This window comes from Python bivittatus, unplaced genomic scaffold, assembly GCF_059951505.1.
Source record: "Python bivittatus isolate LINGU-HERP-01145 unplaced genomic scaffold, Pbiv_v1 ctg000340_np1212, whole genome shotgun sequence".
Taxonomy (NCBI): domain Eukaryota; kingdom Metazoa; phylum Chordata; class Lepidosauria; order Squamata; family Pythonidae; genus Python; species Python bivittatus.
Genome location: NW_028277056.1, coordinates 7,930,971 through 7,949,379, shown reverse-complemented (window position 1 = coordinate 7,949,379; position 18,409 = coordinate 7,930,971). Strand labels below are relative to the sequence as shown.

Sequence of the window (18,409 nt, the reverse complement as noted above, 5' to 3'; positions counted from 1 at the left end):
CTTGTCTTTAGCTTCTTTCTAGGTAAGTAGACATCATTCTGTAACAAATCTTTGGGCTGTACCTCTCCCCCTTTTTTTATTTTCTAAGAACTACTTGGTGTTGGAAAGCAGTGTTGGAAAGAAGGATGACCCTAGAATCTGATGCTTCACTTTGCAAATCCCTATGCTCTGCTTAATGTTTAACGTGAAAGAAATTCTGCAATATTCTTTGCAGAATGATGTCTGGAGCTGTTCTGCTTGATATTTATCAGTTCAGCTGCTGAAAATATCCCCAAGACTGATGAAGTCCAGGAGGACATGGGGGTGTACAACCATTTCTGCATGTATCAGCTCATGTATGGCAATGATCTCAGAATAAGAATGTAAAGAAGGAGAATCAGAAAAGAAGAATTCCTGTGTCTTGGTGCACTTAGCGAAACCTCTTTCATTTTTTGTTACCCCCAAGATACCACTCGACCAAAGCGTGATTATGAAGTGGATGGTAGAGATTACCACTTTGTCATCTCCAGAGAACAAATGGAAAAGGACATTCAAGAGCACAAATTCATCGAGGCTGGCCAGTATAACGATAATCTGTATGGAACAAGCGTGCAGTCCGTGAGATTTGTGGCCGAAAGGGTAAATGACCCAGATGGTACAAATGCAGAAAGCGCTATATCATAATGAATCATACTAAATGCAGTTCTAGGTCTAAATTCTTTTCATTTAGGGAAAGCTAAGAAGCAGCTTACAGATTTATAAAAGTGTATGATTTCTGTCCTCTTGAAAGAGTTCCATATAAGGATGCAAATAACACATTGTATTCAATAGCAAGCATGTGGGTGAGTTTTGCTAACGCGGAGCCAAATATTTCTTCTTTATTTTTTTCTCCAACCATTCTTATTCAAAAAGAAACTCCCCCAAAGGAGAAGAAAAATTAGATATAATGGTAGTGACTGGGTTTCCTGCACTTATCTTAATTATAAAGGAAGCAAATTATCTTTCATTACATCAACTTCTCCCCAGCAGATCTGCAGCCTCTCTGGCTTCTCCTCCTTCCATCCAGTCACAAAGGAAAACCTCAGAAGGAAACTCCTATCTATGAGCTTTCTTAGCTTGGGAAAAATAAGCAGCCAGGGAAGCTACAGAGTGATAGGAAGACAACCCCAGCACAACCCCAACCCTCTTGGTCCCCCCCTCCACCCCCAAACCCTAAAGTAAAATTCCAGTCATTGCCCCAAAGACTTTCTCAAGCTTCCTGAGAATGGGGCAGAAAAACAGAAGCCTCTTTTGCAGGAGAGGAACCCTTTCAGGAATTGCAAGGAGGGTTTCCAACATAGGGTTAAATTTCCCCCTAACATTAGAGCAGTGTTTCTCAACCTTGGCGACTTGAAGATGTGTGGACTTCAGCTCCCAGAATTCCCCAGCCAGCAAGCTGGCTGGAGAATTCTGGGAGTTGAAATCCACACATCTTCAAGTCGCCAAGGTTGAGAAACATTGTGTTAGAGGTAGAAGTGTGCAGGGAATGTAAAGAAGACATGAAAGGTAAATCATTTCTGACAGTACAACAAAGCTAATATTAAAATAGGCAATTAAAATTGGAAATGCAATACAGTAGTTCTTGTAACCAGCCCACAGGCATTGAAAGAACATGGGAGGGTTCTGGCCCATCTAGACCAGACCAGACCCCTTCCTTTTGCCCACATCTGCATTCAGAGCTCTTCTGTCCATTTTTTGAACCACTTTGGAAGAGCTAGTGTGTGTGTGTGTGTGGAAAATGTTTTCATGTTAGAGGAAATCCTGCTCGTTCAGAGTCACTTTTAGTGTGGAGACCCTGGTCTACCTGGGCCAGCGATCTCACTTAGACTAAGCACTTCATATATTCCTAAACTGTGCTGTTTTTTTTTTTTTTTAAAGAGCATCTTCCCTAGTTTATTTATTTGCTAGGTTTACATTCCACTGTATCTCCAGCAGCCCAAGACGGTATAGATGGAGGTCTCCCTTCATTTTGGCCCTCCAACAATTTTGTCCCCACTCTACAACAACAAGCCTGTGAGGTAGGACAAGTTGATTAGAGGGCCTGGCTCAAAATCAGTGACCTTCCATAGCTGAGGGGGAGCACAAACCTCAGTCTTCCATTCCTAACGAGTTGCACGAGAAAATGCCTCAGATGTTGTAAACAAAGCTGAGAAAGATGAGGGACGAAGATGAAGCTGGCCAAGATGAAGGGAAGTAAGATGTAACCATGCCAGATTTAGGCAGCTCCTCCAAGAAACTCCATTCCAATGAAAATCACATTTAAATGAACAGAAGGTTTGGACAGATACTGCTTGTCCTCATATGGCATCTGTTACTTTACAGGGGCCTGTACAGAAGAACTGCGAGGCTGCTTGCTAATTTTGAAACAGGTCCACCTTGCAAGTTCTGCCTTTTTTGTCCCCTGAAATGCCGCCAGCACCTCAAAAGTAAAACCTTCTTCCTCTCCTTTCATTAGGGCAAACATTGTATCCTTGATGTATCAGGAAATGCAATTAAACGACTTCAAGTTGCACAACTCTATCCTATTGCTATCTTCATTAAGCCTAAGTCCTGGGAGCCCTTGATGTGAGTACTGTCTCCTCCGGCCTACTTTTTCACCCTGGGGTAAAGCTTTCTAGAACTCCGATCTCCCATTGCAAGGATTAACGTGCCACCTCATTTATATGCATGGATGTAGGAAATAGAGGACACTTCTTGGGTTCAAACACATCATGAACACTGACATTTGATCTCCTGGGGCTAGTAGTGTAGATTTGGGTTAACGGAAGGCCCCGACCCCCATTGCTGAATGGAGCTGTCTGACTTTTGAGCAGTAGGACTTCCATAAAAAGATGGAAACAACATTTTAAAGTCTGAGTTATCAATCACTCCATTAGCGCAGTGTTGTCCAAACTTGGCCACTTTAAGATGAGTGGACTTCAACTCCCAGAATTCCCCAGCCAGCATGGCTGGCTGGGTAATTCTGGGAGTTGAAGTCCACTCATCTTAAAGTGGCCAAGTTTGGACACACTGCATTAGCACAACCGTTTCAGCTTACGGAGGGCCCAAACAAGAGTTTGAGGAGGCGGGTTATGGGCACTTCGTTTTTCTATTGTGTGTTTATCTGAGGAACCGGAGGCAGAGAGAATTGCAGTTGTGACCTTGCAAATGCTTTCCTCGCCTTAAAGGGAAACCAACGAAGTCTTTTCCAGGAATAATAATACCAAAACAAAAAGAAAAACCTATCCGAGAGAAGGATTCCCACCTACATTGTCATGGTAGGTTTTTCTGCATTCAAGATGTGCCTCATATAAAAGTTCAGGCCTTCTTTCCCACCCTGCTCCTCCCGATGTTTGAAAGAGCAGAGCCCAGGAAGAGGTCCTCCATGGGAATCCTCTGACTGTCACAGCTCGATTCTGTCTTGCGTGCAGAAGCACCAGAGCAACGTTCAGGTGGGAACTGAAATGGAAGCCCCCACAGTTCTGTTTTGCTGCTCTTTCCTTCTACGGTTCGCCCATGCACACAGGTAGTTCAGCGAGCAACAGAGTTAGGTCAACTAGTATACGGGCGCTGGCGTGATCTTCTCAGGCCGTCCTCATGCATCACAATGCATATAATTTTTTCCAAGCAACACACGTAGATTATTCTGCCGAGTCTATGTCTGCACGCGTCTCTGACAAAGCCAGAGATTTTGATTCGGGTGGAAAGTTTCTGTCTCGTTTGCCCGCATTTCTCCATTGACTTTCTAAAATTAACCAGTGCCTTGAAGGGAAGCCACGTCCTATGACCCAGAAACCACACACAGTAATTTCAGATGATGGGTAAGATGCAGTTATTCTTACAGGCAAAGCAGAAGCTACTTCATACATGTTCAGTGGCAAAGAACATTGATTTTTTTTAATGTTTCTGGGCTGAATTTGGCACTAGAAATATATATGTTTTTCAGCACTGGAAATATATTTTAAGCTACTTCATACGTGTTCAGTGGCAAAGAACACTGATTTTTTTAAAAACGTTTCTGGGCTGAATTTGGCACTGGAAATATATTTTAGAAAATTTGTTTTACAAAGGCTTGGACAAATGAAGCTCTGCTCCTATAGCTTTGGGAATATTTTGACTATGCACTTAACGGAGGGGTGGAGAGGAAAGGAATATATCCCCGAAAGGTTTAATTTGAATTTTATTTAATTAGTTTTGTTAGTGTTGTATCTCACCTTCCTTTTAGGAGGTTAAGACAGCATACATAGCACTCCCCCCAATTTTTCCCCACAACAACAGCCCTGTGAGGTAGGTTGGGCTGCAAGGATGTCGCTGGTCTAGCTATGCAGTGAGCTTCCATGACATGAATCAGGATCCTTCTTGTCTGAATCCCACAACAACCTTGCAAAGTAGGCCTGGCTGACTGGCCCAAAGGCAAACCATTGAGTTTCCGTGACTGAGGGTAGACTAGAACCTGGGTCTTCCCCATTGTTAGTCCGACACTTTAACTATTCAACCATACTGGCAGGAAATGCATGCAAAATGTTTTCCACTTGCCAGTAATAAGCATTTATTTCCAGAGGCTCAAATAGGATAGTCATATTTTCCCCAGTAATGCCTATGTTGAATTAGCTGAATAAACAATGCCATTATTTTTTAGCTAGGTCCATTTGGGACTGATCTTTATTGCTTTATTTTTATTTCTGCCAAGGGCAAATGAAATGTTGCTTGGATTTCTCCCTCTCCCTTACTTGTGTTTTCAAACTGTGTTTCAGGGAAATGAATAAACGCCTCACGGAGGAGCAGGCCAGGAAGACCTATGACCGAGCCATGAAATTAGAACAAGAATTTGGAGAATATTTTACAGGTACATTTGAAAAGGCTTCCTTTTTTCATGAAGTGGGGGAGTGCATCATTTATTCCTGGTGACATTTTGGGGATAAGGAAGAAAAATTGAATTATCAGAGGAATACAGGTAGTCCTCATTTACTGACCACAATTGGGATCAGCAACTCTGTCGCTAAGTGGTGCAGTCATTAAACGTGACATCACAAGATCGTGACTTGTGACTTCCTGCCAGCTCCCCCATTGTTTCTGCTTGTTGGAAGCCACCTGCGACGGTTGCAAATGGCGATCACATGATCACGGGACACTGCAACCTTCATAAATGCATGCCAGTTGCCCAGTACCGAAATCACAATCACATGACCGCAGGGACGCTGTGATGGCTGCAACTTCAAGGACCAGTCATAAGTCTTATTTTTCAGTACCGTCGTAAGTTCAAACAGTCCCTGAACAAGTGGTTGGTAAGTGAGGACTACCAGGAGTAGCATAAAAATGACCGTGTACAAGTCGCTTCTTTTTTCCTTGGGGCAAGACAATGATCAGCCTAGCTTTGTATGTTTCTTCTGATTGTTAGCAGCTCTCCAAACGTTCAAGCAAATCACTCTGTGAACATTCAAAGACTTGATTCTGAGATATGTTGCATTCATGTGGCTTTATCTCAGAACTGTGGACCTTATTTGCAACACAGCATAAGGCCCAGAGCCAACACAGGACCAGACCTTCCAGCAAAGTTTCAGAACAATAAGATTCATGGTTTACAACTGGAGAAATTCAAAAAGAGTGGTTTGTTCAAGCCAAGGAAATATTATAGGAGGAAAGCCATGTTAGTCTATAATGGCAAAACAAATCATAAGTCTAGTAGAACTTTTTCTGGCTAACAAATGTCATTAAAAGGCATAAGCTTTCATGACCGGTTAGTCTGTTACGAGTCTCCTGATGCCAACCAAAGAAGGAAAGCATTTGTTTGTTTGTTCGTTGACCCTGTGAAATTATAAGCGAAAAATTATAAATGAAAAAATTATACATAAGTATTCTTCAGCAGTTTTCCACTAACTTTCAGAGTGTAACACTTGGGTTTCACAGCTCACAAAAATGAATTTTCAAGCCACAGTTTGCCTCCTGTTCAAAATGAAGCTCTGTTACGTATCAGATATATCGATAAAAGAAATGCTGACAAATTTTGTTTTTGAAAAGGGATAAAATCTATTTTTCTTCCTGTAGCAATCGTCCAAGGAGAAACCTTAGAAGATATCTATAACCAAACCAAACTTGTAATTGAAGAACAATCGGGACCTTTCATCTGGATTCCTTCCAAGGAAAAGCTATAAAGTAGCTGACTCAACTCTAATTACAACGGAGAAGTATTTAGAAGAAAATTTAATCCTAACTTATTTGGAAGCTTTGGGGAGGGCAGGGGGAGTTATTTTCACGTTTTGCTGTCAATGTGATTTTTTTTTTCTCTCTGAACATACAACACAAACTGTTCGAAGCCATGAAGGACACTGATTTGGTCATAAAGGGGAAAGAAAAAAGAAAAACATTTTTTTTAAAAAAAGTCTGCCATATTAAGTCTCTCTCTCTCTCTCTCTCTCTCTCTCACACACACACACACACACACACACACTGTTCTGTGTGCTCACCACACAGCTTTGTGACGATGCACGTTGGAGGCAAAAATGGCCAGCAGGCTGCCTCTCTCCCAGCCGGTGCTGGCTCAGCTCAATGTGTTTCTTGGTGGTTTAAAGAATCTCCGCAGTGTCTCAATCCTGCAGGACGTGTCTTCTGAGCTCCCATTTAAAATGGATGTGGCCATAAGTTCTACTTAACAGTTCTCTGGAGGAAGAGCTGAATGGCCTGCGCTGTGCATAAAATGATCCCATGTTCCACTGGACTCTGCTGAGACCTCGAATGCTTTGATTATTTTCTTTTCCCAGATGTTGGATCGGGGACTTACTTTGATCATAGTACATCTGTATTTGCAGCACCTCGACTTTTCACATAACTATGCATCTCTCTCCTTCCCCTCATCCCAACCCAAGCTGGAGCATAATTTCTCCCCATCTACTTCAGACCCACCACTGCATCTGGTTCTTAATCATTCAGTGAGATTTGATGGGAAGGAAAGCTTTCATACTGAAATGCACTCGCATGAACATGCAAGATTCAGGGTACTTAAACTTGACCAAGGAGGGTACAACTGGGAAAAGCTTTACATTTTATTTTAATTGTCTATATTATCATTTATATGAATATAGAAGGCACTTAAAGATGGAATAATTTATTAAAGAATCTATATTGATGTATAGGCACTAATTTCTATAGGTAACAAAATATTTTGTGAGACATTTTGTAAAGATTAAGTAATTGAAAGGTGAATTATTTTTCACCTTGGCTGGCAGAAAAATGCAAAAGGAGAATTTTCAATTTGCACTATTTCATTCTTTTTCCCAGTAGATTTCTTAAGAATTTTAACTTCTATATGTTCATCCTCTTTGTTTGAATTTATGAATTTAGGTCTCGTGTTTTCCTATTTTTATTTTAGTTAACAAGAATTACTGTGCATAATACTCCTAAAATGCACTTACGACAAAAGAAAAATATATCTCTTTGTTAAAAAGGGTTCCACCCCACTCTCACCACACACTTGCTCCCCCACTCCCAAAAATAAAGTATTGGGGTGGTTCAAATGTAATTTCTGGTTTATTTTTTTTAATTAGACAGCTGCCATTATAAACTCTCTTACCAGCTTTTCCATAATGGTTTATAGAGAAATTGCCAGTAGGAATGGTTGCTAGCAAGCCACTAATTAGGCATTTGGTCCAAAGTATTTGGTAACGTTATAAACAAAACTTTACACTTTGGAAGCAGATTTTAGATTCAGTCAAAATAATTCATTTTGGGCTAGTTGAAGATGAATATTCGTTTCATTTTTTTAAAAAAAAAAGTTAAAAAGTTCAACTTGTAGAAAACCTCTAGAAATTTTGTTTTCTAATTATGGAGCATAAAAGCTACCTTCAAAGAACAATTCAGTTGCTTCCCAGAATAATCCACTTTCTTCGCAAAGCAATCTAATTTGCAGAACAACTAAGTAGTTCCAAGTTCAGAAACTTTCAACAAACTAAAACCCAGCCAGGAAAAGTTTCTGCTCTTTCCAAGTTCCTTTCTTTTTCCTTTTTGGTAAATATATATATGGCTACTATTTCAGCTAACCCTCTCTGCCTCCCCTTTGGGGTCGTGGCCGAGAGCTAGGAGGGTTTGGGATCCTCACAGCTCTCTCCTTTGACTTCACCAAACGGCGAGTTCTAACTCTGCTCAGTTTTGGAGTTTCCAGTGTGATAGTTTCCGAATCTTAGAAAAAAATAAGATATCAGGGCCCATAGGGAGACAGAGTGGGGAACTGAAGTCCGGTTTCCCTTTCTGAGACCACAGCTCAGGAAAAAAAAAAAGGAAGAATCCTCCATCCTCCATCCAGAACATTGTTCCTGGTGTTTTAAGGCTGCAGCCTTAATGTTTCAATGCAACCCCCTTGAAGTGTTTCTTCAGCCTGAATTTCTATAATTCCAAATTCTCTGACTCTGTTAAGCAGTTGTTTGAATTGTGAAACACTGCTGGAAAGGACGGAAATACTACTTTTGTTTCAACGTAGCCTTTCAAAACCAGATGATCTCAAAACTGGTCTTAGCTGCTGGATTGTTTTTCAGAGGAGAGAAAATTAATTCTGTCTTATCTCTTTCTATACCTTTGGAAATACAAAACAATAACGTGGTTTTAATTTGTAAGGATATGTTAAGAGTAAATATAATTTTCTCTCATATGCTCCATAAAAAGAAAGTGTTTTCGATACTGTTTTTTCCTGAGTTGAAACTTAATTCCTGGGAGTAGTGGAATCCCAAACATGTATTGGAACAAGAGGAAACTCCATGTGTGCCCTGGAAAACAAATGAGCAAATACATTAGAGCAGAATTAGAAAACTACTAATACGAAAGCTCTCAGACATGAATGAGTGCAATATTTCTGGGAATTTAAACTTCTATGTAGCACTTTCTCAAAACGCAAGGTGTCTGTAACCACTCGCCTGTCCTCAAACAACCTCCTGAAGTGAATTATTCCCATTATAAAAAGGAGAAGTAAGTCAAAGAGATTTGTCCAAAAATCTTGCTGGCTGGATTTGAACATGTGAAGCTAGATTAAACTGAGGTCAAATAGTCATCGTCTGGAAGATGAGATTCCTCATTTTGTGGGAGTCATTGCCTTAGCATGTTGTATAATCATGTTACACCGTAATATGGTTTATTTGTTTCTTAGGGCAGAGTATGTTATGTGAACACAGCAACTGTGTTTGGTTGAGTCAGATTTAGGCTTTCATGTGCTGTGCAAATGGAGCCACTGAGGGACATGAAAATCCTTTTTTCTTCGTCATCACAGTTTAACTTGCTCTGTGCAACCAGACTGATTACGATGGTTAAATTATTAACCCATTTAAGATGAATGTGGGAAAATCCTTTTTTTAAGTACAATTTTGTTTCAGCGTGCTAGGTGTAGGGGAAAGAAAGAAAAAGAAAAAGAAAAAGAAAAAGAAAAAGAAAAAGAAAAAGAAAAAGGAAGGAAGGAAGGAAGGAAGGAAGGAAGGAAGGAAGGAAGGAAGGAAGGAAGGAAGGAAGGAAGGAAGCCAACCAATCTGGGTGATTTCATTGAATTATTTACCAGATCAAAAGGGCTAGAAACTTTTTTCTTAAAAAAAAAAAAAAAAAAGGAAATCATTGTTGAAGTTTTGGAATTGTTTTTGCAGAAATCTGCAGGAAAAAAGTCCAAAGCTTTGGGAACAATGGCTTAATTTTACATCAGCATAAAAGAGTTGTTTCAGGACCAGGGCTCAGCACATTTCTTTACAGGCCTGAAGCAAAAAAAAACACCACAAAAACCTGTGCGTTTTTTGTTCAGCTGTTTTCTAGCCTTCACATCAGCTGGTTTGTTTTGTTCTAGTTTGTTTCTCTCTTAAGCATGCATATCTTTTAGGAGAACCAACCTACTGGTAAATGTACTACTTTGTCTTGTGCTATGCTTTCCAGCCTGGCAGTAACACCGTGCTTTGGCACAATCAGTTTGTCCACAAGTCCTTGGTTACTGTAGTAACTTTTTTTTTTCTTTTTTCCCTGTGACTAGGTTTTGTGCTTCATGTTTAGAATTGCCCTTTGCCATTTTGGAAGGCAGGAAGGAATACTTTGAAACAAAGAAAACTATAATAAGCTCACAAGGAGTCTTGTTCTCCTTACGATTTGCATTCCCATTTGTTTCATGGCTGGATGGTGATGAATTTTGTCCTTGACAGCTGAAAGAGGTTCCATATGGTAGCTTGGTCCTTCTCAAGTATTCCATGAATCCACTTGATAAAGATCTATGGCGACATAGAAGCAGGTAGGGATTCATGCAGAAGAGAACGTGCCCAACTGCAAAGGTCATCTGTCTTTAAGAGATTATAGAGATTGCAAAGCTCCATTTTTTGTAGTCTATGGAGAGACTGATTGAACGCACGTGAGTCCCAATCTGGTTCAACATCTTCCTTTGCCCATTCATCAAAGTTCTCCCTCACATCTCTGTACATTGATTGGGGAAGGAGGTCAGGTTTAAGTGGAACTGAGTAGAACATAGTAACCAACTATGTCTTTCTGGCCACTGATAAATGGATAGTAGAAATGTAGACCATCTTCACACATGACAATCTAATGTGGATGTTCAGGGATAGAAGAGTTAGGATGCATGTGCTGAATAGGGGTGAGAATATATATGTTCTCAAATTATTCTAATAAAAGATATGGAATCTTAGATAAGTAAAATTATTAAATGCTCCTGGAAGGCTAAGAAATACATTTTCTTTTTCATTTCATGTTTCAGGGAATCTTTAACCTTCACTTAATTATAGGATTTTTCTTCAAAGGCAAGAAGAACTAGCCCCATGCATTTTAAAGGTTGCAACTTTTCATACTTCTGATAACATAAAAATCCATTAAAGGCTGTCATTGTCAGCATGACCCATGAAAATCTAAAATCCATAATGTAATCTCTTTGTTAGGGACAATCAAAATGGAACAAGAAAAATGTCCAAGCTTTGAAAATTTGTACCTGCTTTTCTGTTGCTTTGATTGCTCCTATGGATTCTGGATTTAAAAAAATATTATAGCTTCCGTATGTAATTATTTTTTTATATATATTGAGTTTGCCACCGCCCATCTCGTTGAACGATTTACAAAATGGTTTACAAAACAATTAAAATCAATTGAAATTACAAAATTACAATAAGAAATAGAAAATAAATAGATCCAAAAATAACTGGCAATCATTCAGGGAGCGTCATCAAATTATAATTTACTTCTCCCTCTAAAATGTTGGTAAGATTCCTTAAAAAGTAAATCAAGCTCTTTTTAATCATTCAGCTCAGATACCATTGATTTTCTACTTCTTGGGAAGCCTACTGAGTATTCAATCCCCTGAAAATAAGCATTTTCAGTTCAATGGTTTTCCCAATCAGACCAAACTTTTCTACTTTTGCGTTGGTGGGATGTTCCCACCCCCCTCCCTTGATGGATGTTTTGCAAATCCAGGTAGAACCAGAATTTTTCCAAAGTTATAAGTGAATGCAGAATGACCTTTTGCAGTTGTGAGCCGACTGGGAGTGGGGTGGAAGTTATCATTAATGACTCAACAGAAGATATCTTGGATATCATTGGTGCTAAAGCTCCGAGCAATCCATTAGTTTTCCATGTGAGAACATCTTCCGAGGGTCTGGGACCTGGATGAGTTGGATGGCAAACACTAGATGCTTTAGGGAAATGTGTTAGAGCACATCCCAGGTGCTATTTTTTTTTAGTGCAATGTGTAACAAATTGTTACAGATTTGTAGCACCATCAATCCTAGGGCAAAAACAAACAGCAAAAAGAGCAAAAAATAAACCATGGCTTTATAACTAGTGAGAAACCATCTTGCTGTGCATATGCTGACAAACATGATTTTAACTTGTTTCTCCTATCTGTTCACAAGCCATTTTTACACACCTCACATGTCCTCAAAATTGGCTTTTTTTTTTTTTTTTTTGGTATTTCTTTATTCTTACATTGTGGTTATTCCCCTTTTTTAGAAGGAAAGTGATGCGGCTTAGGGGGGAAAAAACCTTGGTTAGTTGGCCCACAGCTCTCCTGCAAACCCCTTTCCACATGAAAACCATTTTAAGCTTTACTCCTTTTTATGGGAAAGGACTCTCTATGTGCCTATAACACTAAAGTTCTCCAAAGTATTAATGGTCAATTTGCAAGAGGTTCCCAGTGTTTAAAAGTTTGATTAAAGAAGCAAGCAAACAAAAAGATTAGAACCAAGACTTGGAAGAGAACCAGCCTTGCTTTGAGGTCAATGAACCAAAACAAGCAGATTAGACTACATTTCTTCCCCTGTCCTCAGCTTGCATTAGCCTAAAATAAATTAGCAGGAGTGGCAAGATTAACCAGCAATCCAACTGGACCATCCTTGGGCTGTTTTGCTGCTCCTTGAAATCAGTGACTGCATACCCCTTCCAAAGAGGGAATTTTGTGTCACTTTGACCATGTACTACAAAATAATTGACACATAAGTCGATGCCTTTGACTTCAATGGGCCTTCCTCCCAAATAAGTATGCACAAAAGCTAGGCACTCCTGATGCAATGAAACTCTTTATTTGAATGGTTTTGTTAAGGAAGATTCACTTCCAACGTTTAATTTCTTTGCTTCCAAGTCTACTATGATCCATGGCACCTAAATCAACACACAGGTATATTCAAATGGAGAATAGAAGAGCTGTGTAGTTATATTCCTGGCGGTCCTGTAACCTGTTTCCACAGGAAAACACTGGCATGGAATAAACAATGTTTACAGCCCCCCCCCCTTTGTCTCTTCTCATTTTCCCATCACGACTGTATCCTGCTTCTTAAGAATATGGGATGTTCCATTTTCCAAGTGAACTATTTTGAACTATTGCCTTAAATATTATTTAAATTATTTACATATCCACAGACATATACACTCACCAGTTCTACCATACTGTTGAAAGGCTCATCCTTAAAGTGGCTGACAACTTCAAAATATGCAATGCTGTGTAGGAATGTCAGCACCAGAAATTATGCAATGATTACAAATATTGTATAAGCAAAAGAAATATTCTTAATAAGAAAACCATCAGAGTTTAATATGGAACATTGATGGACTTATTGATTAAGCTGGTGTCAACTCTTAGTGACCACATAGATAGATTTTCTACATGATGATCTATCCCTAACCTGGTCTTTCCAATGGTGCACCCACCACCACTGTAACTGAGTCTATCCATCTTACTGCTGGTCATCCTCTTCTTCTCTTTCCTTCTACCTTTCCCAGCATTAGAGTCTTCTCCAGACTCTGGGCCTTTGCATAATGTGTCCAAAGGAGGATAATTTGAGCCTGGTCATTGGTGAGAACTCTGGGTTGATTTGTTTGATGATCCATTGCTTTGTTTTCTTGGCTGTCCATGGTATTCTCAGGAGTCTTCTCCAACACCAAAGTTCAAAGGCATCAATACTGTTCCTATTCTGCTTCTTCAAAGTCCAACTTTTGTTTCCATAGAGTGTTACAGAGAATACTATGGCTTACACAATTCTGATTTTCTTTTTCCAGGCACTTGCTCCTTAGATAACATGCATAACAACATAATCTGACCAGTACTGGGTGGATACCATATTTTAAGAACTTTGACAAAGTGAAGTATGGCAGATGAAGGCAATCACCCTGGAAAGAAGGCTGGTCACAAAATTCTATTAGGAGTAGTGGAAAAATAAACCTGCATATGCCAATCCTGGAGAAGGGAAAATGAAAGAGAGAGCTGTTTTTAAATAGCTGTCAGGCATAAAATGGAGCAGTTGTGTTATTTTTTGTAGAACTAGAACCAACGGTATAAATTTCAGGGAAGCTGATTCTGGCTAAATATTAGGAGAAAGTTTAGAATGATAACAGTTTTTTGGCAGTGAAACAAACTATTTGGGGAAGTAGAAAACTCAGTTCTATCTGAGTGTTTAAGCAGAAGCTGGTGAGCATCTGTCCTGCACTGATGGAAGATGAATTCCTAAAACCCTGCCAATGGTACAATTTTATAGCTTTGTAATTATTCAGAAATGCCAATGTATGGCCATGAAAAATACCCCGCTTTCAGGGAGATGGTGCTGCACCAATCTCTCTATTTTGGTTGCCATAGCAGGAACTTGAAAGCAAGGAAATATGGGATGGAAGAACATTCTCCCAACAATCTTCATTAAATCATCATCTAACTTCCAGTTCCTTCCTTCTCTACCACTCCACCTTCCTTTCAGATTTACTTATGTCCTTCCTTTCTTTTCTTCTCCACCAATCTTTATTGTCAGTGCTTCATGCCCAATAAAGTGAAGATAAATCCTTCTCTAGGAATCTAAACACCCACTCATGAGCTTATCAGAAGATTCAAGGACAAGGCTTAGTTAGATAGCTTGGTTTTATTGCAGATGAAAAAGAATTTCTTAAGATCAGCTCCCGCAGAAGCTAGGAATCTAACTATATGTCTATGTCAGCTCTAGGGTTTAATCCCTGCATCTCTTTCTCCTACTCTTACGTGGCAATGGATCTTTCTCTTTTCTCAGCATGGCTGTTGAAAGCATCTCCACTTTGTCTTGATAAAAGTTTTATCTGATCACACACACTTTACTCCTGGTCTTTCTGATTTCAGACCTCACCCATGGAATTCATACCTCTTTTTGCTATCCTATTCAATCTTCTTCATGAATTCATCACAAGAACATGTAGAGTAGAGGGAACTTCTGTAATGAAGTAATACCTACGTTGGGTTGAATGTAGTTGTAGCCTATCTTTGGATCTTCCCCATCAAGATAGAGATGTTAGGATGAAAGGATGGTCTTGATGCACCTATCATGTTCTCCTGTGCAACCCACTCTTTTGATGGTTCCTTGAAGACTACACTCTTAGAAGTTGGAAGTGAAACAGAGCAACACGGGATGAATTCAGATAATCAGAACCATAAAAAAGTAGACATGCTATTTCCTTTCTCTTCTCAAAAGGGAGCCTTTTGTTAGAGAACAAAAGGACACTGGGTATGACTGGCACATTCTCTGGGGTGGTAAGAGAGTGAGAGACAGAACAGCAGAGTAATTTCCTTTTCCTTTAGAGTTCCATAAACTTTGCTGAAGGAAGGGGCAGAAGAGGCATGAAGTCTACAAGCTTGCAGTTTTTGGTAGGAAAAATATCATACAAATCACATTTAAAATAAATACTCCAGGAAAATGCACAATCCCAGTATACTCTAAATATGGCTTTTTGCATCTAAAGCTTAATTTTGAGATGATACGTCTAGATACAAATGCATTAAAAAGAATCTTAGGTCACAGCTTATATAAAGACAGAACTGTGAAGGAATTTAGATTGTGCCCCATTCCCACATTTCCAGCATGTAACTTTAAGTCTAATTAGTCTATTAAAATAGACCTTCTAAGTTAACTAACACTTCAATCCTATGGACTGAAGGGGAAAAAATTTAGAATATGCCACACTGGGCATTCAAATGGCCATAGGATGTGTCACATCTCTCCTATGAAGGGCTGGTTCAGGGTTTCCCACCAAGGAGGTGATGCAGCTTTTGAACCCTTCTCTCAGTCATGGCAAAAGCCTCCAAGGGCATTTTTTAAAAAAACTTGGAATTGCCTGCCTAAATTTTACCAACCAGTAAAAGGATGGATAGCGTTGTTTTGTTTGAAGAGAAGTAACTATTATAAATCTCAATTCCCCAGCTGATTATCTTAGTTCAAATATGGATTAAATTCATTTGCAAAGATACCCTGTGCCTCTTTTGACAAGGAACTTTTGCTCCATAGCAGAACATAGTCAAAATGTCCAGATCCTAACACCTCCAGTAAAAAGATCAGGTAGCTGGTTTAAAGAGGTCTACTGTCTAGCACAGTGTTTTTCAACCTCGGCAACTTTAAGATGCGTGGACTTCAATTCACAGCATGTTGGCAGGGGGAATTCTGGAAGTTGAAGTCCACACATCTTAAAGTTGCCGAGGCTGAGAAACACTGGTCTAGCATGTGGAAAGCCACTGACAGTCGGTACAAAAGTTATTGGGCTAAATAGAGTAATTGTCAGGCTTGGAAGCTGTTTCAGATAACATCTTCAGTCATCTTTCATTTTGTGAGCAGATTGTAGCCCATTAAGTACTTGGAGTACAACTTGACAGAGGAATAAAACAAGCTCAGTCGATCCAAGATAATAGAAAGAGTACATGCCAAGTTTTTTGGAAGCTTACAATACTCATAGCCCCTGTAGACAACACATGAAGAATATGTAGAACATAGAGGTCTTTCCATAGCTTTGCCCATTTGCTAGGCAACAGGAACACAGAACTCACAATTAGTCCTGTACTCTGTGTGACTTCTAATAGCTCTGATGTACTAAGGAACAGAGTCAAAATGAGGGTTAGCCCATTCAATTTCTTTTCACGTAAAGAGAAAAGGTAAAGCAAAGGGGAAATGTTCTATCCAATTGCCTGCTATAGGATAATGCAGTTAAATAATCATGAAGTTCGCCCCTTCAACAATTCCCGCAAGCCTTAAAAATCACACACACAGGAAGGTTTAAAGAACCCTTGTTAACTATCTGACGGCCCAACAGCCTGAAAAAACATAGTTGAGCCCATCAAGAACCAAAATCCATATTCTGCTAATCAGAACCAGCTCTTCAAGCAAGTTAGATGGAAACCCCATTCCAACTCAGTGTTTGATGACAAAAATCATCAGTTGGTTGCAAATATTAAATTTGCTCCATGCCATAGGAGAATGGGCAAAACCCAGAAACATGTTTATTTGTGTAGGGAGTAGATGGTTGCCAAGCTAGATGGACAAATAGCATTTTCTGTCCATAAAAAACAGGGCTTTAATTTTCATTGGACCTCATTTTTGAAACAAATGGCAATGTGGAATCTTGGCAAACACACTCGTTCTCAATTACTTTTAAAAGCAGGAATTTTGTTTTTCTGTGTTGAAATGGGCTACTTCATGCATTAAACAGTAATTACAGCCTGTATGTTTTGTTCTTTTCATGTGCTTTGATCGGATGTTTCTTAACTCAGATGTAATCTTGTGGGGTGGGCTTACTCTGAATCGAAAGTGGAGTTTACAAATACACTAGACAGCTTTCACTCCTGTTAAGTGTAAATACTCAACGCATCCATTCCATTTGTGTAAAAAAATAAAATAAAATAAAATAAAGCACACACAATGAAAAAAAAAGTTAAGATGTATGTTTCATACCATCTGTGTCCTTGTGTGTTTATTGAGTCTCAAGCTCATTTGAATTCAGCAGTTCTTACTTGCTAGAAATGCAGTAAAGATGTTCAAGGAACGGCTAATAACACAGTGGCAGAATTAGAATCTCACACCACATACAAGATGTCAGTGGATCACTCCCATTTTGAAGAACTAGAATTCAGACCACTGATGATTGATATTAGAATAAACATGTTAGTTTTCAAATTTCTGCAAAAAACAGAGATACAATCGTATTTTGCTAATATCTCTCACCTGCAAGGGAGGAGCATTGAAAACCAGAGCAGGTCAAAGACTAACAGATTAAACTGAAAGGAGATACAGGATGATGATAACAGCTGTTAAGTAGTGGAGATGTCAGGCCTAGCCCAAGGAACTCCAAGAGACCATGTAAATTCAGTCCAGCTATGTTTATTAGCTACAACCTCTAGCAACAATCTTCCCAGACTAAAACCCCAGTTCCCAAAGTCCTCCAGCCACAACAGTGTGAATTCCTCAGGGAGGTGCCAGTCTCATCCTCTTGTTCCTCCCACGCTCTTCTGGGGAGCTAAGAAAATGTTTATCTCCCTGAGCTCGGCCTTCATAATTCCATTCCATCACAGGAGCAGACTGCTTACAAAAATGTTGGGCCTCCTTGTGATGGAAGGAGGGACTGGATCGATCAATGAATGAATCAAGTTGGATTAGATCTATGAAGTCCTTTCCAACTCATACATTCCATTATTCTATCTATGGGATCCTTTCCAAATGTATGATTTCAGTTTTCCATTGCTCCCCTTTCTCTGATAGTAGAAATGAATGAAACTGAGTATACCAATGGAGATAGAAACAGAGGTCCAAGGTGAAATTAACTACAATAATGTATACATAGGCAGATATTTCTGCTAGTAATTAATGCATCTAAGTTGATGACCAATTGATGTTAAACTTCTGTGGAAATGTGTTGAAAAATAACAAAATATTTAGTGTAGCCTTTCCTCAAATGGATGTTCTCCAGAAGTTTGGGGATGATCAGAATTCTCTGTTGGCTCAGAACTTTGGGTATTTTAGTCCTAATACATTTAGAAGATGTCACTTTGGGTATATTTGGGGCAACTAAAAATGCAAAAGATTTAACAAAATTGTTAAAAATTTGTCAAGCAGTATGGTGGCAAGGGTGAAATTTGGCCAATTCCTGGTATAGGCCTGATGTCTTGTGCAGCACAGTAGCATTTGCAGGGTGTTGT

General features: G+C 39.4%; 1 protein-coding gene across 1 annotated transcript in view; it reads left to right on the top strand.

The window, feature by feature from the left end:
• DLG2 (discs large MAGUK scaffold protein 2) overlaps positions 1-17,136 on the top strand; it is a 958,242-nt gene extending 941,106 nt beyond the window's left edge. Inside the window, exons 26-29 of the mRNA XM_088140514.1 lie at positions 446-618; positions 2,474-2,583; positions 4,752-4,843; positions 6,043-17,136. Coding sequence (XP_087996640.1) covers positions 446-618; positions 2,474-2,583; positions 4,752-4,843; positions 6,043-6,149 — 482 coding nt within the window. The 3' untranslated portion in view covers positions 6,150-17,136. The remainder of the gene's footprint in view (positions 1-445; positions 619-2,473; positions 2,584-4,751; positions 4,844-6,042) is intronic.
• The last annotated feature ends 1,273 nt before the right edge of the window (positions 17,137-18,409 follow it).